This window comes from Eucyclogobius newberryi, unplaced genomic scaffold (genome assembly GCF_026437365.1).
Source record: "Eucyclogobius newberryi isolate DKJ021-1_F unplaced genomic scaffold, fEucNew1.0.hap1 SCAF_7, whole genome shotgun sequence".
In the NCBI taxonomy this organism is placed as follows: Eukaryota; Metazoa; Chordata; class Actinopteri; order Gobiiformes; family Gobiidae; genus Eucyclogobius; species Eucyclogobius newberryi.
In genome coordinates this window covers 24,700,354-24,722,891 of record NW_027316389.1, presented here as the reverse complement: position 1 = coordinate 24,722,891, position 22,538 = coordinate 24,700,354, and the positions used below count along the sequence as shown (strand labels likewise).

The following is a 22,538-nucleotide window of genomic DNA, read 5'->3' as shown; positions in this document are numbered from 1 at the left end:
GAAAGGCTCGCGCGAGTGTCAGATACTGTAATAATATCCATGTTGTCAGCAGATTGTCCCGTGACCCGGATGGTTGAGGCGCCTCTGCAACTTAATAAAACTCTTTCCGACTAAACTGGATCGAAGCCAGTGGAATTCTTGTTTTCGGACACGTTAAGGTATTTATTATTTTAGTAATAAGTGACATTTGATTGCGTGTTTCATTCATTCTATTATTTTTTATTTTATGCTGATGGAACGACGCACGGTACAAATACTCCAGAAGTGAATGGGGGAAATGTACACAGTTCAGCTCTTGTGTTTCCATTAGGCACTGTGATGGTGAAGGGCCAGAGTGAATGACAATAACCTGATTTATTTCTTATTTATATTATTATTATTTATATCTTGTATGATTAGGCTGCGTCTGAACTTTGTCTCTCTTATTCTTGTATCTTCATTGACCCATTCACATTGGCTGTAAACTATTAAACCAAACACTATTAATTTCCCTGAAGCCATCCAAAGGCAAATGCATAACTTTTCAGCAATTATATTTTGTTGTATGGATCCTTCTTTTGAAATGTACTCTTGTTTTGCACAGTATTGGATGGTTACCCCTCAAGATGCCCTGTGTACCACTTGTCCCAGAGAACCACACTCATGTACTTGCAGAATTTGACTGTCTGGACCCACTTCTCGCTGCCTTGCGATTGGACTCTGGCAGGCTCAAGGTTTTCTATTACGATATCAGGGTTAACCCAAGTAAATCAGTTCCATTAGTAAATATTGTAACAGTTATTTGTTGTTGCAGTGCACGTGTTTGGCGGTATCCAGAAAATGGCTTGCTTTAGGTACATCTGCCGGAGGTTTGCACCTTATTCAGAGAGAAGGGTGGAAACAAAGGCTCATTCTCACTCATAAGGTGAGACTTTCACCAATGATCTTCAAAACATTTCTTTCAGTGACTAAGACTTATGAACAATATGTAAACTATTTGTTATACATTCTCCCAATTATAGAGGTTAAGTTTATTCTATAAGAAGTTATTTTTTACTCTATATGAAGAAATTGGTAGCAATTTAAATTATAAAACCTTGAATATTCCTGTAAGTCTCCTGACGATTCCCTAATTTGATTTATCTTAACACTGGGACCATTGTAAGTAAGTAAGTAAGTAAATTGTATTTGTATAGCACCTTTCACAGACAGAAGTCACAAAGTGCTTCACAAAACACAGAATAAAACAATAAAAACACAAAAAACTTACAGTGAGCAATACATATACAACAATATACAGTAAAATCAGTCCGTAAAACAAGTGCATTTAAAAGGCTTGACTAAATAAAAAGGTTTTAAGCTGACCCTTAAAAGCAGTAACTGAGTCCAGTGAACGTAGGGAGAACGGAAGATCGTTCCAGAGTCTGGGGGCAACAGCCTGGAAGGATCGGTCTCCTCTGGTCCGAAAACAGGTGCGAGGAACCAACAACAGTTTCTGATCCAAGGACCTTAGTGAGCGAGAGGGAGCGTATGGTTTAATCAGATCGATAATGTACGATTGTGCAGGTAGATGTAGATGACCATTTCCAAAACCAGATTATTAAATTTCTGAATATAGTACTTTAGTGCACAGTGGCAAGCTGTGTATGTTGGAGCCAGATCATAATATCAATTTACATACACTCAGATTGCTTTATTTACTTAGAAGTAATCTGTTTGTTCTTAGAGTTTATACTTGACTGTGATTGTTTGAATCCACCTGTCAATCACTTACAGCCTTAGGAAGATTGACCAGTGGATTTGGAGTGTCTTTTTTGTTATAAAGCAGCTTTAAACATAGAAACACTGAATCACAATGTGACTATATCACAGAACTATTACATATTGTCCCATGGATGAGATCATGATTCGATTTTTATCACCCAGCCCTTAGCCCTACTTTTACAATATATGTAATGTTTGTCATTATTGTGCTGCTCTAGTAAGAAATACTTGTGCATTTCAAGCATTACTCACTGGGGTTTATAATTTTTTATTAATTTTTTCAGGAGGGATCTATCACTCAGGTGGTGTGTTGTCCTCATGATGAGGACTTCATTGCTATTGCAACAAGGTAGGCACTATTCATGTGTCACTATTTTACCATTTTGTCCAATATTTGAATGTGCCTTTGATTCAGTCAGGGTCTGGTGGTGGTGTGGGAGCTGCAGCTGGAGCGCCGTGGCCGTCCCGAGAGAGTGAGCGTGTCCTGGGAACACAGGGGGCAGGCAATCACTGCACTGTGCTGGGAAACCAATGCCCTCAGAGTGTTTGTGGGAGACACAGCGGGAAAGGTGTCTTTTCTGAGGGCAGGATCCTCCAAAACAGGCAAGGTATTGCCTATGTTTTTTGCTTAGTAAAGTAATTACTAGTGAACCTAAACAAGAGAGGAACAGAAAATATTGAACCTTGTTTTACTTTAATTTGCTTCATATTCATAAACATGTATTTTGTTTATATTTTTTTGTTTTAGGGATCAGCTTTTGTTATGTTTCCGGTTCAAACTGTGACCAACGTGGATTCCAAAGTAGTTCAGCTTGGCTTCCAAGATGGACGCCTACTTGTCTCTTCCTTGAGTCGGTGTTACATTTGTGACACAGAAAAGTATGTCTTAGAATTAAGATTTTTAATTATTCTTTTTTTGATTGCTTTTTTGATTAAAGTCATTATGATGATTATCTCAGAAATGGTTATGCTTCAATGATGATTTGATGTTGTTTGTTTGCTTGAAGGGAGAAGTTCTGGCGTGTTGGAAACAAAGAGCGCGATGGAGAATATGGAGCTTGTTTTTTCCCCCAAAGCAGGGGTTTGTCACTGGGGCAGCCTCCTCTGCTGTACTGTGCTCGTCCTGGATCTCGAGTTTGGGAGGCTAATTTTAATGGTGAGGTTGTGAGCACTCATCAGTTCAAGCAGCTCCTTTCGTGTCCTCCTTTGCCTCTCATCACAAACAGGTGACTTTATGTTCATTTTTTTAAGCTTCTGCTTTTGTTGAAATAAAGTACAGTTTCATTGTTATGTTTAGGAATGAGCCACAATACAATGCTTTGCAGAGGAGCCCACAGTCATTGGCTTTTGCAAAACTACTTTATATGGGGTAAGCTTCAAACTGTTCTGATTATTATTTTTTTTTGTGCAATCTTTTTAGAGCTTATGTTATATATAATATATGTTTAAATGTTTGAAACCTTACGTAAAGGTTACACTTTTGCCCCTTGTCCTATTCATATCTTTCCTTCCTTTCAATCTGCCTTTTTTGGGAGCCTGTGAGTGTCAGTAATAACAGTAATAACTGTAATCTCCACTTTTCTCTTGTATATTTTCATAGCGACCAAAACCTCCTGACCTGGACCGACTCTGCAGTTTTTATCTTTACTCCTCAGAACGGCCAAGTGCTCCTGTGGACCGAAGTGAAAGGTAATATTGTAATAATGGGTTTGCATTAAACCCCTAACCAGCATGTTATAACAGATGTGTTACAAATGCCATCTCTTTGTTCATTTTCAGATGTAGCTGAGATTGTAGTCTACCGCAGTGAGCTTTTCTGTCTCCATGGCAGCGGGCGACTCTCCCACTTCACACTTTTGTCAGCGGAGCGATGTGTGGAGCGTCTGCTTCGCAGGGAGTCGTGGCTTTTGGCTGCTGTTGTCTGCTGCATGTTCCAGCACGCCATCACTACAAGCAGGGTGAATAGTATTCACGGCATCACATTATGACCACTGATTGTAAATGGAATAAAAGAGTATCTTTTCATTCTGGGCCCTTTTAGTGATCTGTAGTATGTATAGCAATTCAAGATTGTTGTCCTTAAAGCATATTTTATGCAGGATCAATTGTCAGAGTGCATTGTCAAAACTGCTGTCTTTTTGGGGATGGGGATCAAAATCAAAGGAAGAGGCAATGGGGAACCACTCTTCTGGGGTGCACAAACCGTCATTATTGGTTCTATTGTGTTGTAAAAGTATTTTTTTGACCAGGGACATGGTCGTAATGTTTTATCTAACCTATCTCTAATACTGTATTATACATTTGTACAAGTCTTGTGTAATAAAGTATTGTTTTTATGTGTTTTAGTCAAGGAAATGTATTCCCATTGATCGCCTTGAGCACCTGAAGTCCCAGCTGAGCCCCGCCACAGCTGCAGAGCTGATTGGACAATTGGAAGAAGTGATCAACAAACTAGAGCCTCTGGACTCTGCCTCCAGCAGCCGAAGGAGCAGCATCTCTTCACATGTAAGTCAATGATACCGTAATAATAATAATAATATTAATATTTTTATTTGATTAATAATGGGTTTGAAATCAGCCGTGTCTCAAAAATGAGGCAGTCACAAAATCATATGCAGTGATAAATTCTTTTTCCTTTTTTCTTCAGGAGAGCTTTAATGTCCTGGACTGTGGCATCTATCGAGTGATCAGTCGTAGAGGAAGTCAGTCTGAAGAGGAAACAGGATCCCTCATAAACCAATCCACGTCTGAGGAGGAGCGTCTCAAAGACTTCAGCTTTGTGCCGGAAGAAGATCACGTTGATCATGGTAAGAACAGAACATGAACATGAACATTGGTTTCTAAACAGGACAAAGTTAAAAAATAAAATTCTCAAACGCGCTTTTGTGTTTTCCATTTCTATCTATTGCACTCTTGTCTGTTATATGTGCCTTTGCTTAATCCAAGTTGTATGACAATAGATTTGTTTCCTTTAGGGATTTTGTGAATAAAACATGTAATAGTTAATTATGGGATTTCTATTTTTCCAATGGCACTTAAATCTGCATATTATCTTATCATCCTGTTCCTCTGCCACATATCACTATTTATTTTATCATATTGTGCAGCATTTAATTTATCTTTTCTATTTAGTCTTGTATTGCACCTCAGCTCCACCTGCTCTTCCTTTGCCCTTTCATTCTCATTATACATGTCCACTTCTCCATCCATCTGTGTTTTTCCACTGGCTTTGGCTGCCATCTCGATTCAGATCCACAGTACAGCGAGCGTCTGGAGGTGGAGAGGTCTGAGCAGGGACTTCCTTTCAACATTCCTCTGTCGTTTCGTCCCAAGCCACCACGCATTGCACTGCAAGCAGTCAAAGAAAGGTAACTTCCATTAGAAAGGGAAAACTGTTCATTACTTCTTCCTGCTTATGTTTAGATAACCTAAAGCATCTATAGCATTTAAACATGTAACTTAACATAGGGCTGGTGTGAAAATATATTCACTTCGCTTGGTTGCCACATCATGCAACCAAGCAAATGGGCTAAAATTCACCAGAAAACAGGAAATCACTTCTGATTTATCCTCAGCCCTTCCTGCAAACAAAAATGTACCCACCAACTTTTGTCTATTCATGACAACTTCCCTTTTCCAGTAAAGACTGGTATATTTGCATTTATAGTATTGTGGCATTTAGTCAATTTCACTTCCCTGATGTGCTTTGGTGTCACTCTCAAATAACATGCAAGTCTCGTCTTTAGTGTTTCCAGTTTTATGAAGAAGACTACAGAGAAGATCAACACTCTTCAGATGAATTCTGAACTTTGGCAACGTCCCGAATTTAGAGATGGTCCAGTTGTGGATATGCCGGCACCTACAGCAACCGACTTGGACAAAATGGAAAATGTGTAAGACAACTTATCTTATCATCAAAACAATTTCATCTGGGAATGTGTGTGAACTGTGCCAAAAAATATATAATTTGTTTTTAAAGGTATTATGATGAAATGTCAAGCACAGAAGCAGATTTGAATGAACTGCAAACTGCAACAGACCATGCAATGTAAGAGTTTTGGCATAAATCGTAATTACTTCTGTCATTTTTTTTTATCTGAGAACATGCCTCAAATGTAGTAACTAATCATACTTAATATTAGTGTAGTTCTATGGGAACACAGTGGTCTCTTAATGCATTTTCTTATGTTTTTTTTTTTTGTCAGAGCCCAAATCCAGGACCCCTATGTGCTCCTAGACCCAGTCAGCCTTGAAGAAACTCTGCTGGAGTGGCTGCCTGCTCTGGAGAAAGTGCTTAGTCCGGTTACATTTGAGTTGACAATATCTGGATCTGAATCAAACGGCAGTATCCCAATAGATGATGGTGGAAATCTAAAGCGCTTCAGAGACCATTCAAGCCTTTTACACAGCAGCAGTGATCATGGAGAGGAGGATTCCCATTGTGAGAGTGAGCTGGAACCGGATCACGAAGAAATAGACGATAATGTTTCTAAAGGTTTTCATGTGGAGCCTATTCGAGTGACTCCACCCAAACCGGTCCCTTCGGAGCTACAGGTGAATCTGAATCAGCTGGCCATGCTTTACTTAGAGCACAGCTGCTTCAGGAAACACCAGACCAAATACACTGTGAGCTGCGGCACCTTCCTCCGGCGCTACTTCCACCTCCTCGACCCGGAGCGAGTGAGGAGGATGTGTCTTCTGTGTCACAGAGACCAGCCTGAAGTCCACAGCTCCTTCATCGAGGGCATGCATGGTCAGTTGTAATGCAGTTCATAATCTGTCAAATATATTTCATCATAAATTAAGTACTTGTCTATGTTTCCTCACCTGAAGTTAATTTAAAGGTAAAAATCTGTAATTTACATTCTATTTTATTTGTGTATCAAGCGTTGATAATTGCTTTAGAAATGTATTGTCGGCAGTAGATGAATTGTTTTAACTCCAGTAGGGAGAAACGAAACTTGAAGACATAATGTTGCCTACTGTCATCAAAATGCTCCTAATGGAAACTTAAATTAAAAACGTTCATCATATTATACGGTATATATTTTCTAATTGCATCACATCATAAAATTATCTTTTCTGACAGAACTAACTCAGTCCAGTAAAGTGGCTGATGTAATTCAAAGGGGGGATTTGCAGCGGTCCCTGCGCAGCCTGAGAGAACTGCAGCCCTGTACTGCATCTGCTCTTCTGCCTCACTTATACAGGTTTGTGGACCATTTTGTCTTGCATTGACTTGTTATAACGTCAAGGTGTAATCCTCCAGGTTGTATGAGAAGCATGGAGAGGCTGCCGTTCGCACCTTGTCCCAGTTTTATCCAACTATCACTCCAGCTGATGTCACAATTATGGCTGATCAAAGGCACTTCTTGCCGTATTTGGATAATCTGGTCCAGTCTCGGGCCGAAGACCACAGGTAATATGTCAGTCACAGCTTTATTTGAAAGCATTCGTTGAAGGATTTAGTTTGGCATCTGTGTTCTAACCGAACTTCCTTTGTTCAGACTATCATTTCTTCAGTCACTTTTGGACCCAGAGTCTTTGAGGCAGGATTGGCTGGAGCTTGCTCTTTCCAATGATGCGCCTCTGCTCTGTGATACACTGGCCCCTAGTGGAGATCCAAGGTCTGACTCCATTGCAATTTAAAGTGCTGCAGTGCCCATTTAAAATAACAATAATTTATATGTTTCTAAATGTATCCAAAATGTGCTGCGTAGGTGGCATTCCCATTGTTTTAGCTGGGGATATGGACGCCTCCTCTCTCTGCTCATTCGTCTGCCGGCTGACCACTCATCAAAACAGGCCATGGCAGACAGCTGTCGGAATCATGGGTATAAGAGCACAATGACAATCAGTGTGTCACATGTCGATTTCAGCTTGTAATTATGATATTACTGTGCATATGCCAGATATTGGATGGGATACCTCTATCTGTGTAATCAGCTACAGCGAAGATCAGAGGCTTTTTCCACCATTTGTCAACTGGACGACATTGGCCTTTTGGAGGGACCTGAAGGTAAAAATCGATATGTACAATTATATAGCAGAAAAAAATAAAAGTCGCACAGAACTTTATTATTATTTACAATTACCATACAGTACATAATCTCACATCCAGTGAACCTAGAATTAATTCATCATTTCACGTTATTCTTAAGGGGTGGAGCCTCAGACGCTGGATGAGTGGAAGCTCCTGATCCAAATGTCCCAGCAGAGCAGCGTTTCCTTTGAGCACGTCCCAGGGCTGAATGGAGGTGGTTGGTCTGATAATTCAGGGGCGAGTGCAGGGAAAGTGACCCCAGAGACCCTGATGCTGATGCTGGCCCGCAGCACTGGGCCTGATGTTGCTCTGGATGTCCTGGAGGAGTGTGGGGTGCAGTTGGTCCTATCACCCCACTCCAAACTCATCTGTGAGCTGCTGAGGGTGACTGAGAAGAGACAGAGGTGGGTCAGGGTGTAAAGTACTGCAGTATTTGTATTTTCAACACAAAACTTATTGACATGCCTGTTTTAATGGAGATTTACATTGACCGCCCACTACGACGTTCCATTAATTTTATCCTTACCCTGTCAAAAAAAAAATATATAATACAATGTTTAGCTTGGGGGTTATCGGCAAACATCTAGATTGTTATTTTAAATGTTTCTTAAACTTTAAAAATCATAAAGTTATTAAAACCTTTCACAGCAGTTTAAAATGTTTTTTTGGACATAATACATAATACAACCTTTTTTTAGACATTAGCTACCACATCGCTGGATAGCCTCAGTCTTGCCTTTAAACCCCAGAACCTCAGCGGGCTTAGACTGTTGAGCTTCATTAACGCCAAATAAAAATGTATGAGCCCTTCAGTTTATATTGTACTGTGTCAGATTTAATTTACTCTTCTGATCCATGTAGGGATGTCCTTCACTGCAAAACATGCTATGTGTTTATTTACATTTCACAATACAACTTTATTTATGCTGTACAGTATATTACATGTGTTTTCAGAGGCTAATTCTTTTGCGTCTCCACAGGGCAATCATCCAGACCATGCTTGAGCGTTGTGACCGCTTCCTCTGGTCTCAACACGCCTGAAACCAAAGAAGTCGCTAAAAGCCTGATTAAGTCTTCCACACTGACCCCTACTGACATGCTACTGGAAAAATAATGCACTGTGATGTCAGAAGGTACACTTGTGTATTAAAAATAAAGTGTTTAACAGTTACTGGCACCTTCATATTGGCCTTGTTGGTACATACTATATTTATTGTTTATGAAAATATTTAATGCATATATAACCCATTTCAACTCTCATGCTTTCAGTGTTAATTCAGTCGATGTGTGCATAAATAACCAAAGTCTTACACCAGTATTTATTCATGATGGTATGAATTTTACCCTGTTTTAGAATAAATAAAAACCTGAAAGATAACACTATTTTGTTCAGATTTCTTCTGTGCACATGGCATATATATTAAAATGTGTGTCAATTGTGACAGAAGCTAATATCCATGAAATGGGAGGATGACTCGCTGCTGTCACACACCTGGAGCTTCAAAGGAAAAGTGGGGGAAATACTGGAGTTTCAAGTCTTGATTTGTGAAAGTCTACACCAAGCGTTTGGCTTTGTCCAGTAACACACATTAATATAGAGCTGCCGTCACACTGACCTTTCTGTCAGAGCCGTTGCTTTCTCATGGCAGCTTATAACATTTCCCCAGAAATCTAGTCCCTTTGCCAAGTTTGTGTTTTTACTTCTATCTAAAATGAACTGTTACGTCAAATTAAACATCACCTGTAATGATTCAAGTACTTAACGTGGCTTTAAATGTTTCTAATAGTATTGCGAATGCTGCAAAACGAGACTTTATACTTTTGTTACTGGTGCTATAATTAATACTGTAGAACTATTATGACCAGTAATATCTGTTTGCAAATTCTATCATGTACACTAGTGTCCCGAATCATTGCTTTTTCTTATTTCTAATTTATTGTTTTATTTCTTGAGTTTATAAAGAGAGCTGTGGGTTTTTTGCGTTTTGACACTGGGTTTTCATCATCGAGATGGAGGTAAATGATTTTGAGTTGTGGAGATTGAGGCTATTAGGCCAAGTGAGAGAGGCCACTGTTTGAAGTTGGACTGCTGTCACCAGAAGTGCAGATTAGGGGATTCTGCACATACCTGCTCCTCCCGGGTCGGGGTATAAAGGGTCAACCTGATGCTCAGAATGCCTGCTGACAATAAAGAGAAGCTACAATCCCAATCAGAAACATTTTAGTCTCCAAGGCTGAAAACATTTACAGAAATACAAATGGAGGCAACACATTTTGTAAGTTTGTTCTTATATTCTAATTTAAATATGGAGTTTTGTTTATGAATTTATACTTTTTTTTTTTTTTTTTGCTGTTTCAGATCTCCTTTTCATTGCTGCTCCTCATCATTTTAATAAAATATGTTTTACTGAAAAATGTTGACAACACCACAGGTAAAAAGCTTTTTTATTTATTTTTTCATTTCTTTTTCAAAGCAACCGACCTGTGAAAATGTTTTGTTAAATGCGTTATTGTTATTATCATTTTTATCATCCTATTTTGGAGTGATAACACATGCAATTTAATGTAAAGACCAGATTATTATTGTCTTTCATTTCATAAATGTATTTTTACTCAGACAAGGTGTATATGGGCTCTGCATTTGTGGATGAAGCTCTTCTGAAAGCAATCGAGATCACAGAGGCTGCTTATGCTCGCACAAGTGAGAGGTGAGGTGCTTGGTCAACGTTATTTAGAAACCCCAACACACTAACTTATGCTTATATTCTTTTCAGAGTGAAGAAGTCCTTGTCTGAAGGTACCTTGAAGCCCAGTGACCTGTTGGCTCGATTCAAACAGACAGAAGCCTCGGTCCAGACTCACGTTTACGCAGCCGAAGTGTTGGACAACACTGTGGAGCTGATCAGAGAGATGGTCTACACTCACAGCATGGAGCAGCCACCACCACACGGCAAGTCATTTGACATCATTCAATAACTCAATAACTATTCATATATTATATTATGTATTCATATATTAATTGTTAACATATTAAACTTAAATAATTTCAAAATACCTGAACTTTTTTGTCCCAGAATTGTTGAGTGAGAGAGATGTAGAAAACTTGCTACAGGTGACGGGCTGCGCCTCTGAGCTGCTGAGACCGATGTGCCCCTCTGACTGTGTCTCCGAGCGTTACCGGAGCATCACAGGGGACTGCAACAACAGGTCAGCACTGAAAAGTCACCATAGCAACCTCAGACTAAACATTGAACATAAATCAGAAATAATGTCCAAACAGGTACTCGGGACTTAATATTTTTAGAATTCTATATTTTGCTTATTTTGTATCACTACTTTCGGATCCTTACTAAAGTGACTTGAATCAAAAATATGACATGAACTGAATTACACGCATGCATTTCATCAAACAGGAAGTATCCGAGGTGGGGTGCTGCTAACGTCCCATACTCTCGCTGGCTCCCTCCTGAGTATGAAGATGTGTGGGGGGCTCCGAGAGGCTGGGACCCGGATCATTCTTATCACAACAACAGCCTTCCTCCGGTAAGACCCTCCCTCTACAGTTTTCAGGAGAGCATGTCACATTTCCTTTCACCTCTTAATTTCCTGGTCTTTGATATTACCCAGGTGCGGCTTGTGTCCCAAGAGGTGCTTTCCACCCAAAACAACAACATTTCTCTGGACTCCACCTTGTCCCATCTGCTGGTGGAGTGGGGGCAGTGGATTGACCATGATGTGGTGCTGACGCCTCAGAGTCTGAGTACAAGCGCGTTCAAGACGGGGGCAGACTGCAGCCGCTCCTGCAGCCGGGACACTCCCTGCTTCCCCATACAGGTGCCACTGCTCCTCTGACTGCACCCATTGTGTTTCTGTCTCCACTTAGCCCACAAATGTAATGGGGTTATTCAGAATTTGCAGAAATGTTTCAGGACCAACTAATTCTGTAAGTTCAGTTCAGACAACAGTAATTCCCAAATGATGCCTCTGGATCTAAACTCATTTAAGTGATTTAGTTGATAAAAGATTAATTCAATCAAATGTTTTATGAAACTAGGACAAGCTCAAGCTGGTCAGAATAGTGCCCTTTGCTGCCATTATTACAGATTTGTACAGATATAATGGACATTGGACAGTGCCTCATAATGAACGTTTTTTAACTTCTTCAGTTAGAAAATGTTATAACATGTTATAACAGAAATGTTATGAGTTTTTCTGAAAATGTTATGCCATTTTCTGCTCAGATCCCTTTGTCGGACCCCCGCAGTGGTATCCAAAGCTGTATGCCATTTTTCCGGTCTGCTCCGAGCTGCGCTGAGAGCGTCCTGCCTCACCGCCACCGCGAGCAGCTCAATGCCATCACCTCGTTTGTGGACGCCAGTATGGTCTACGGCAGCTCCTCTGGTCTGGCCTCTGCCTTGAGGAACCAGTCGTCCCCTCTAGGGTCCATGGCCCTGAACTCACAGTGCTGGGATGAGGACCTGGCCTATATGCCATTCCTGCCCCAGATGCAGACCCACCTGGATCCCTGTGGCCCCCGAAACTCCAGCACCCCTCCCAGATCTGCTCCTCTGGGGAACAACACGTCCTGCTTTCAGGCTGGTGAGGACGCTCTAACGCTTGTGTTACACTGCTGTATTTGTCTCTTGTTTGTTTAGTGTTCACATTGTATTGTATGAGTGAAACCTCATATGTGTGACTTTCTGGGAAATGGGCATCAATTTGCACTCATATCTGATGAATTTTAACCTGTTTAAACTAACATACTACTACTACTACAATGTACTCTTTGTGCTTGTATCTAATTCATATACTGATAAATCAATTTGTAACTCACTACACCCTCAGAGTATTTGTTGTGGTAACCTCAGAAGAGAACTTGAAATGAAAATTGTATGGATATTTGGATGCTGTACAGGTGATTCAAGAGCCAATGAGCACCTGGGCATGGTTGTCCTCCACACTGTGTTTCTGAGGGAGCACAACCGACTGGTCAAAGAGTTGCACCTGCTCAACCCTCAGTGGAGTCCTGACACGCTCTACCTGGAGGCTCGCAAAGTCATGGGAGCAATACACCAGGTCGGCTACGATAATAAAACTTTTGACATTTTTAACATGTTGGCAATGAAATGTTTAATAAAGGTCAAACGATAGGTAGGGGACCAATCTGTAAGAAACTAGAAGAAATTAGAATCAGAATACTATGAACCAGCAAAGACCGACCCATGTGGCCCGATATGATTAATGAGCTACTAAAACTAAAACTGCTGAATAAAATTTTATTACCCGTGGCAAGTGGTCATATCTCTTATCAAAGAAGCAGACAATAATAATATATTAACAAGACAAGCTAGGCCTTTATCCTGAAGCTGCTCCCGGACGGCTCAGAATAGCATAAAATCTGAGTTCTCCAACCAGGGCCACAGATTGAGAATAACTTTTGTATACAACAACTCTTTCTACTTCAGGAAGGCTCCTCCCAATGGGCGGGTCTTACCACAGAATAGTATTAATATCGGAGTTCTCGACCTAAATTCTTTTATTGACAATGACTCTTGGATGAGAGTCGAAACGTCTACTTTTTCAAACTGAGTCCAGATGACTACAACTGAAGCTTTTTCTACTTTTGTATACAACGTTGAAAAGTTTGATTTTCCAAAAAGTGTCCAGATCTTTTTCTACCATAATGTTATATATTTCAGATATTAACATGGGAACACTACCTTCCTCGGATCCTCGGTGACAGTGCCGTGGCTGATCAGATTTCCCCGTATAAAGGCTATGACGCTTCAGTGGATCCTACCATCGCTAATGTGTTTGCTACCGCTGCATTTCGTTTCGCCCACGTCACTGTGCAGCCGATGGTGGCCAGGTTGGGACCCGGCTACTCTACAGACTCCCAGAATCCCCCACTACCCCTGCACCAATCACTGTTTGCTTCTTGGAGAGTTGTACAAGAAGGTAAAGATGATCAAATACTAACTGCCACTCCGCGCACCACCTGTCACTCACCCACTCACCACAAACTCCTGTTAACCCAGACAAAACGACTAAGTACTGAGCTGGGATTGAATTGAGAACTTTTGGGTTTACAGGCACCTTCAGCCGCTGTCCTGTATTGCTTATGAAGTGTTTTTATTTTTAGGGGGGATTGACCCAGTGTTACGTGGTCTCTTGCTGTCACCAGCCAAACTGCAGGCTCCAGGTCAGATGATGGTGGAGGAGCTGACGGAGCGACTGTTTCAGGCTCAAGGAGGGATCCCTCTAGACCTCGCTGCTCTGAACCTTCAGAGAGGCAGAGATCATGGGCTGCCAGGTGAGTTTATTTCAGTTGATATTATTTGTTTGGGACATGAAGATAACATTTTGTGTCACTGTAGGTTACGGTGCGTGGCGTCACTTCTGTGGCCTCTCTGTGCCCAACACCACGTCTGAACTGGCGGATATTTTGGGAAACTCCACCTTGGCCCATACATTTCAGGTCCTATATGGGACACCACACAACGTTGATGTTTGGGTCGGGGCCATCTCTGAACCTGCTCTGCCTGGAGGTCGAGTGGGGCCTCTGCTCTCTTGTCTGTTAGGAAGACAATTTAGGATCCTTAGAGATGGCGACAGGTACATTAAAATGCAAAACACATGAAATCTACGTTCAATTTTGTCTTAATCTTCCTTGTTACTGGCCAGGCCTATTCAGTGAAAATCATTTATTCCTCTTAGGTTTTGGTGGGAGAGAAATGGAGTGTTCACTAGCTCCCAGAGGGAACAGCTCCACTCTGTGTCTTTATCCCGCATCATATGTGATAACAGCCACATCACGTCTGTGCCTTTAGACCCCTTCACTCGCTCAGACAGCCTAGAGGACCTGCTGCCCTGCTCCCACCCTCTCATCCCCCACATGGACCTCAGCCCCTGGAAAGAACCAGACAAAGGTGAGGGCGAGAAACCCAGATTAAAAGCATGTAAGACTAGACTGCTTAATTCTGGACTCAAAATGAATGCCCCAGTCCCCAGCATTTGCAGCTGATTGAAACCTCTGTATTGAACAACACCCTTGAAGTATGTCTTATTTAAGTGTAAATCAGTCCGATCCTTATGGTACAGTCTAAATTCTACCGCAAGCCAATGACATGTCTTGGGTTCTTTGAAGAGCTCTGCAATTGATCTAATCTTGACAGTTTATCACTTACTGTTTTACCACATTGTCCATTGTGATGGGTTCTTTGCAAGGATTGTCTTGAAACAAAAACTCCAATCCAAAACATATTCAAAATATTGTGTGAAATTCTCTTTCATAGATCCAAATTGTGGTCCCATACCCAGGATTAAAGCAGGATATTCTTTGCTCTGTAACTCTATTGTTCTGTATGAGTGCCAGTCTGGTTACAAGCTGCTGGGCTCCTCATCAATCACATGTGACCCAAATACCAGGAAGTGGAGGCCTGCCCCACCATCCTGCAAGGGTACAGTCACAATCTGCATTTCCAGATCAAATTATTGTCCTAATACTTTGCTTCTTTGCAGATATCAATGAATGTGAAGAAAACGTTTCACCTTGCCCCAAAGATGGAACGTGCTTAAATACACCCGGTTCTTTTGTATGCATAGGTACATTTGTCTACTTTACACCCATTTATAAGCCATCTACATAAAATAACATTTACTTTGTTATTTTTCAGAGCCAACCGTGCGAAATACATCCTCCATTATTACTGCAGTTGTAGTTATCATTGGTGGTGCAGCTCTTTTGGTCATGTCCATGATCTGTTACAGAAAGTACGTTTTTTAATTTGATTTTTTCAAAGTTTAGAACATCATGTGCTTGTGGGACGAATTATAAAATTCATTTCTGTTTTCTCTTCCAGATATTACCCCAAGAGAGAATTTGTCAATGCAAAATGTTGTCCAGCTAAAAGTTGAATTTAGTTTGATTAAAATGTATTATTTTTGTCTTTTTGTTCGATGAAATTGCCAAGACACTTATCCCAAAATACATTTGTAAAGCTATATTGTTCAAACCTCAAACATTGAGTTTGCTCAGTTTGCATTGACACACCAAACTGAAGAATGTAATTCACTAAAAAAAATCACCACATAAACAATAGGTTTTGTGTTTATCCAAGCACTGTTAGGTAAGAACAATCTTCCTTTCACAGTTTGTATGTCAAAGCTTTTTAAAACATAAGTTGTGCAAATTAAGACCATTCCACTGTTTTATCTATTGTCTTAACCCAAGTTGTCAATACGTTACAACTTTCCAAAGTGATCAAAATATGTGTTTATTTGATAAAGCTCTTGTGGTAAAAACATGGTAGTATTTCTCTATGATCATATGCACTATTACCTCTTCAGAACCGGTTTCATGGCTGTGGGCGTGGGCATGTGCTTTTGTGACAAGTTAGTTCCTGGCTAGAATAAGTTTTCTGTCAGTGGCAGTGTCCATCACAGAGTTATGATCATAAAGCATCAATAAAACAGACAGTGCAAAGGTCTGGTAACACAGCCTGTTTTAATGGAGTGTGTGAACTACAATAAAACTGCATATAATCAGTACACAAGTCTAATCCAGGCAAAAAATGGCTATTGCACTTGACATGATATATTCAATATTTACCTTCAAATTATTTTTTTTTAATATATATGACATTAATATGATACATTTATACTATAAGGTACAAATAATAATCTTTCATGTATGGCTATGTACGGTACTGCATTCTTGCATTGTCATGGCTTTTAATAATAATTACATTATTTTTTACTATATTTAAATTAATTGATAATTTAGCTTTTATAATTAATCCATGATATTCTTATGAAAACATAATGGTGTCACAATGAGGTCTAGACCAAAATAAAAAGGTTTTCCTTTTGAGGCAGCCGTTGCATCACTTGTTTTTATGCAAAGCGCATTCAGGGAAGTTAGTTAACAAAAGAGCAGTCCTAAAGCAAACTGTCGTCATTTGCAAGACAACGTGATTGTCTCGAATCCATGGCTTCTTTCAACACAAAATTTAACCATTCTAGTTTTTACAACTTGACTCCAAATATATCCAATAATGGTATACAGTTCCCATTAGGATTTTTTGGCCACAGATTCAGGACTCGTTACCATAGTTGGGCTCAGGATGACCTCATGTATAGGTCTTTTGGTACAGGTACATTATCCCTGGTCCGTCACATAGAAACCTAATTTTGCCACAGTCATCTCTTTCCGAAGTCGCATCACCTCCCAAAACATTTGCTCCGCTGTAAAAAACAAACAGAAAACATGAGCAAATCTTATTACAAACTGCTTTATTTGTCCTGATGTTATTTGATAACTTAAAGTGCAATCCATGATTGTTGGGAAGAATACTTTGAAAATGTATTTACAGTTACAGAATACTGTATTTGTAACCTATTCCGGGTCCTGTATTCTGATTATTGTTGTGGTTCTTACATCTTTTATTTATCATCGCAACCTATTCTTTCATCTGAGAAAAGCAACAGTATTCTGAATACCATAAACAGAAACTACCAGAATACAGTATTCTGAATATGAATTTTGTTACTTCCCAGTACTGTATGGTTCTTGAAAACAAATGTTCTTGAAAATAACTTGTTGCTTTGCTGCTCTGAAAGTAAATGTAAATGGATAATTGGATAAGTAAAAAATATTCATCTCAACCATGGATCTTTAAAGCTGTTTAATGGGAATTGTGCCAAAATTTAATTTAAACTGAAATCAACCAAAAATATAGGCAATTAGAGCTGTTTTATACAGGGTGGAGCCTTGTAACAGGGATTTCAAAACCAAATGTTACATGATGAAGTACTTTAATGTTATTTATTTATAATTTCCTCTTTATTAAGGACATGTGCGGTCACTTGTTCCATAGCTAAGACAATAAAGATAAAATACAATGACTGAATAAATGGTCCCACAGAAGGCCTTCCTGTATTTTCCAGTGTTAAAAGTGGAAAAACAGATAGAAAAAACAAAATGGACAACAACCCGAGACTAAAAACTGTTAAATTCAAGCTAAGTGAAGATAATAGTAAACTATGTTCCCTGTTCTGTGACTTACCATTGTGTCTAACCAGGCCCTGCTGGATATAGCGGATGTAAGTGAAAAAGTTACAAACGGCCGTAATCTGAAAAATCAATTGGGACAAGGTTACGTAAACAATTAAGATTACTACAGCAGATAGTACCGGGCTGTTCGTCTGAAGGTTAGAGATAATAGTCACCCTTGCTCGACTTGAAGGAGAGATATAATAGTAGTTTTCTTTGTCGCTGAGTTTGATGCGATGCCTGCACATTTGGGGCAAGCCACTTAACGCACATTTCCTATAAGCAAAGAAACACTGAGTAACAATGAGCCGTGTATGGGTTAAGACATGCGGTATATGCAGGACAACATCAAAGAATATGTAGGACAACAAATAAAAGACATGCAGCACGGGATATACAGGCGGGTTAGTTCAAATGCATCAGGGACAGGCTATCGATCAACAGAGGAAGCTAAAAACTCCCAAAAGCACTTACGTCTCTATTGCTGCCCTAAAGCCACTGAAAGAGATTTGAATCAAATAGTGATAATTAGAAATATGCCCACTGTTTAATTCCATTTTGGATGTTGAAAATACAATACAGTTGAAAAAAGCCATAAAGACAACCTGTCAACCTAAAGAGTCATCACAACCAAATCATGTGAGCAGTGAATTTCCAGAAATGACTTGGCTATTGTTTAAAAAGAACAGCTCTAGACCAGCTGCTTTATGAGCCAGACACTATAGCACATAACTCACTTAGGGCCTCCGCACTCCGGCGCAGAAGCCTTAACCATCGGTAACGCTGACATGGCAACAGGTTCAATAGTTAAAGAGTTGTTTTCCACTGCACTTTGCACCATCTGAGACAACTGCATACAAAACAGAATAACAATCAGCATACGCAAGTTAATAAAGATGAGGTTTTGAAAAAGTAGACCTCAGATCTTGTGAAGGAGAGACAGGGGCCCACGTCTTCCTTGTAAATCCGACTCAGAAATGCCGAAGACCGCTCCAAACTTAGATGTTCTTTCCACATCAAAAACTCTGCGAATAAAATTGAGTCCATCTGTAAAAGAAGAAATATCATGCACAATGTAACTGATAGTTTTGCACCGTTGCATATTATTAAGCTAGTATTTCAGATTGCCTGAATATAAGTTTTAAGGTACAACACAAAAACAAATTGCATCAACATTTCCCCAAACACAACAAGAGAATTTCAATGTGAGAAATGATTAACAAAATTACAAGATAGTTTGCACAGTTAGTCACAAGGAAGTAAAAGCAAAAATAATAGTAATAATACTAGTAGTAATAATAAGATATGATAAGATGTTCCTTTATCGTCCACACATGGGGAAATTTCATTGTTGCAACGCAGTTAGATACAGAGGAAAAGGACAGATAACTTATAGGAAGTTTAAAAAACACCCTTAATAGAAGAACTCTTATAAACAAAAACTCCTATAGATAAAACCTTTCATTTCTTGAAAGGAATGGAGGGGAAAAATAAAGATAAAATAAAATAAAAACAGCTAGCGTAAGACAAGACAATACTAATAATAATGGTAAAATAAACACTCTAATAATAATAATAATAATAATAACAATAATAACAATAAGGCAACACAATCAAAGGTATATTGGTTCAAGTTACCTGTCATATATTTCCCCTGCACTTTGTATCAAGGAACCAGGTAGAAAATGAGAGAAAGGAAAGCAGCAACAGACTGAACAAAGACAAGAGGACAAAGCCTGAATACAGTAGTAAGTATGTGCCAAGAAAGAATAGGCATAAAAGTGTTAAGAACATATAAATACCACTTAAAATGTAGAGCGTACCTCTCTGTCCTCTTCAGCTGTGGATCGAAGAGAAACGGACGGTGTATCTGTTTTCCCATTTATTTGTGGAAGGGCAGCGCTTGTGCTTTTGTTTCGACTGTGGCCAATATGTTTATACGCTCCTCTGGTCCCGGACGACTGCAGCTGCGGATGGAGCTGACGATTCGGTGAAGCCGGGGTGGAAGTCAACACCAGAGCCTTCAGCGCAGTGACTTCTGCCTGGAGAACATCAATCTAAGAGACACAAACATCAAAAGACCTCACCACTACAAAAGGAATCACTTTGACTCGGACCATAAAAGTCAACATACTTTCCCCTGTGCCTCTTTTAACTGCTTCTCTGCCGCTGCTTGTTTCACGTTGGCATCTCGGACCATTTTATGTGCTTCCTTTTGGAGAGAATGAAACGTGTTAGCATCGAGACGTATAGATGACAGAGTATGTGCAATTGAGTGCATAAAAAAAAAACACTGCAGCTCTGACGGCATTTGCTTATCATAAATCAAATAAAGGCTTGATACAGTAAACCTTTCTGTCAAAATCTGATGCTGTGTCGCACCACAAGCTGTAAATGTAAACTCACAATGATGAACAAAACAAAACTAGTTCTATGATGAGTGAGTGAGTGAGTGAGTGAGTGAGTGAGTGAGTGAGTAAATCATGTGGCTTATCTCAACACTTCAATGTCAGTGAAGCATCCTCAGGCTAAAACAGCTCTGGTCGTAGTCCAGGGGTAAAAAGTGCTTGCCTCAAACAGACTGGCTGTTAGCTCCTCCAGCTCCTGCTCCAGCTGATCCCTGACGTGAGACAAACGCTCACACTCCTTGTCCTTGAGTTTCAGTTCCTTAAACAAAAAGCACAAAGGGCACATTTAGTGAAGGAAGTCTATTTTGCACTGTCAACAATTTAAACAGGCTGCAACGTGTTATTGTGAGCATAAAGTTACAACACCCTCTTCGCCGCATCCAGCTGTTCCCTGAGGATCTCTGAGCCCTTTTCTCTGATTTCTTTCTCTCTGATTTCCAATGAGGGGCTGCGGAGACGGGACAGGTCCGTGGTGGAGGCCCCATGGCCCCTGCCTCCTCCCTCCAGGTGGGTCTCAGGCTCGGGATCCAGATTGACAAGTCTGCAACAAGCAAAATGTGTGTGGCACAATTCAGCGTCAGCGGCATTACTGAATAAAAAGTATGACATTTGTACTCTTATGAATGCAAGAGTAGTGGGTGCAATGTGCAGTAGTGTCTTCATTAGTTAAGAGAAATAAATAATTGACATGATTTCCCCTCATTTTGTAAAGGCCCATCCTTATTAGTCCTAATCTTGCTATCCATATTTGAAAATCAGCAACTGATTCAAGTGTCCTAGTCCCAGTGACCTAGTGTTTTTATGACACATTGTATCCTGTTAAAGGAAGTGGCCCCAGAGGGACCCCAGTTTAAGACCCCGGCTCTCCAAAGAAAAAACAATACAAGTTATAACTTTTCCTCACTTACATTGTACACACATGTATGAATCATTGCACATATTAAATCATATTAAATACATGACACAGCGGCAGTGTAGATGAGGCCTAAGCCCATAAATCGCTCTCTGTCCGCGTGAGTTTCCCCGGTGACGCGCCCTTACCCTCGGTCAGTGCGTGTCCAGCAGCAGCTCCACCTCGGCTCGGCTCTGTCAGCTTCTCCTCGCCACTGTCCTTCCGAGTTAGTTATGCCGTTGTTTACTTGTTATCCAATCTGATTTGACGTTGAGTGAAACTCGAATCACGACCAGCAAAGGAATGTGGCCGCGGGCGTCACACGGCACAGCAGCAGGAGCGTCAGTGCCACAAACACAGAGCCGACACCGCGAGATTTACAGTAACGCGACTTTTTATCATGGCATTGTTTGTTTGACGGGCAAAACTCGCATATTCCCAGAACAGAGAACTTCTCCCGGAGCCCGGCCTCTTTCTCTCTCTCGCGGATCACATGACCCACGTCCACTCCCAGCTCAGACCTCCTGAAGAGCGTCTCCTCATGAGCTGGATCAAGAAAGTCACGCTTTTTACACCAAGAGTAGACTTCACTATGACTGCATGAACTGACATATAGCCTACATTCAAATGTACCAGCAAAAATTACACCCAAGGGGAATATTTTCCAACAAATTGATAAGTAATCCAGCACTGAAGAGACGAGACTGGACAATGTTCACTGTAGCCTGAACCACAAGATACAAAAAATAAATAAAAAAAACTCCTGCCTTGACAGCAAATATAAAGGTTTCAAAAGTACACTTTTCTGGTCAGAGAAATTAAAAGGGGACTTATTTAGTAAAATCTCCTTTTATGAGCTTCTAATGTTTTAATGGTGTTCCCTGTAATCCTGGCAAATGAAAAAGCAGTGCTCATAAAACATGTTTACACCTACCTGCCAACTGCTCTGTACTTAGTTGAGATTATTCAAAAGATTCAAACTCAGGGTTGGAAAGGGTTTTAAAAATGTCCTTATCCTTTGTGTGTGGCCGTGTCCCCTTCTTGTTCACCCACAGTATATTTTCCATTTCACACTCGTTGCACTTACTGTCCCACAGCACAGCTTTCCTCAGCCCTCCTGCTTGGTGAGTGTCTTGCTGTAGCTCCATGTGCCCCAAAGAAGACTGCAGAAGAATAAATAGCTATTCCTGACCTTCCAACTCTCAATACTTCATAACTGGGACCCGAGGAGACTGAGGATGGAGGTGAGGAGGAAATCTGGACACTGTGAATCCCCTCAAAGGCATCCATGTCTCTGCCACTGCAAATAATACAAATAAAATACATAAATCAACAATTGGTTTAAAATGAAGCTCTTATACTTACTTACAGACGCATTACGTTGAACCAAGCATCACT

The 22,538-nt window shown here is 40.3% G+C and overlaps 3 protein-coding genes across 6 annotated transcripts; 2 read left to right on the top strand and 1 right to left on the bottom strand.

Moving 5' to 3' along the window:
• The first annotated feature begins 68 nt into the window (after window positions 1–68).
• Window positions 69–9,164, top strand: hps5 (HPS5 biogenesis of lysosomal organelles complex 2 subunit 2). Of its 3 annotated transcripts, XM_072435956.1 has the most exons (23): window positions 69–158; window positions 584–713; window positions 794–904; window positions 2,028–2,092; window positions 2,159–2,351; window positions 2,492–2,622; window positions 2,751–2,969; window positions 3,041–3,112; window positions 3,344–3,432; window positions 3,523–3,701; window positions 4,090–4,248; window positions 4,391–4,550; window positions 4,994–5,111; window positions 5,490–5,636; window positions 5,723–5,791; window positions 5,949–6,496; window positions 6,833–6,953; window positions 7,013–7,162; window positions 7,251–7,370; window positions 7,464–7,577; window positions 7,656–7,762; window positions 7,905–8,190; window positions 8,767–9,164. In XM_072435956.1, the coding sequence occupies exons 2-23, from the start codon at window positions 606–608 to the stop codon at window positions 8,825–8,827; spliced, it is 3,327 nt and encodes a 1,108-aa protein (XP_072292057.1). In that variant the 5' UTR covers window positions 69–158; window positions 584–605; the 3' UTR covers window positions 8,828–9,164. The 3 variants fall into 3 exon arrangements, with proteins under 3 accessions (XP_072292057.1, XP_072292058.1, XP_072292056.1); XM_072435957.1 differs by lacking the exon at window positions 69–158 and having other exon boundaries at window positions 549–713; window positions 5,490–5,639; window positions 5,729–5,791; XM_072435955.1 differs by lacking the exon at window positions 69–158 and having other exon boundaries at window positions 550–713.
• A 1,700-nt stretch (window positions 9,165–10,864) lies between these two features.
• epx (eosinophil peroxidase) lies at window positions 10,865–16,156 on the top strand. The gene is made up of 13 exons (XM_072435823.1): window positions 10,865–10,993; window positions 11,200–11,329; window positions 11,414–11,620; window positions 12,028–12,385; window positions 12,702–12,862; window positions 13,486–13,744; window positions 13,929–14,099; window positions 14,164–14,401; window positions 14,504–14,715; window positions 15,082–15,246; window positions 15,308–15,391; window positions 15,463–15,559; window positions 15,649–16,156. The coding sequence occupies exons 1-13, from the start codon at window positions 10,932–10,934 to the stop codon at window positions 15,701–15,703; spliced, it is 2,199 nt and encodes a 732-aa protein (XP_072291924.1). The 5' UTR covers window positions 10,865–10,931; the 3' UTR covers window positions 15,704–16,156.
• Window positions 16,157–16,328: 172 nt separating this feature from the next.
• On the bottom strand, window positions 16,329–22,451 carry rab3il1 (RAB3A interacting protein (rabin3)-like 1). Of its 2 annotated transcripts, XM_072435096.1 has the most exons (11): window positions 22,228–22,451; window positions 20,615–20,789; window positions 20,412–20,507; window positions 19,975–20,052; window positions 19,664–19,897; window positions 18,759–18,887; window positions 18,578–18,690; window positions 18,315–18,338; window positions 18,017–18,116; window positions 17,854–17,920; window positions 16,329–17,032 (listed from the first exon to the last, which is right to left on the bottom strand). In XM_072435096.1, exons 1-11 carry the CDS (start codon window positions 22,428–22,430, stop codon window positions 16,947–16,949), a joined length of 1,305 nt encoding a protein of 434 aa, XP_072291197.1. In that variant the 5' UTR covers window positions 22,431–22,451; the 3' UTR covers window positions 16,329–16,946. The 2 variants fall into 2 exon arrangements, with proteins under 2 accessions (XP_072291197.1, XP_072291198.1); XM_072435097.1 differs by lacking the exon at window positions 18,315–18,338 and having other exon boundaries at window positions 16,330–17,032.
• Between the last annotated feature and the right edge of the window lie 87 nt (window positions 22,452–22,538).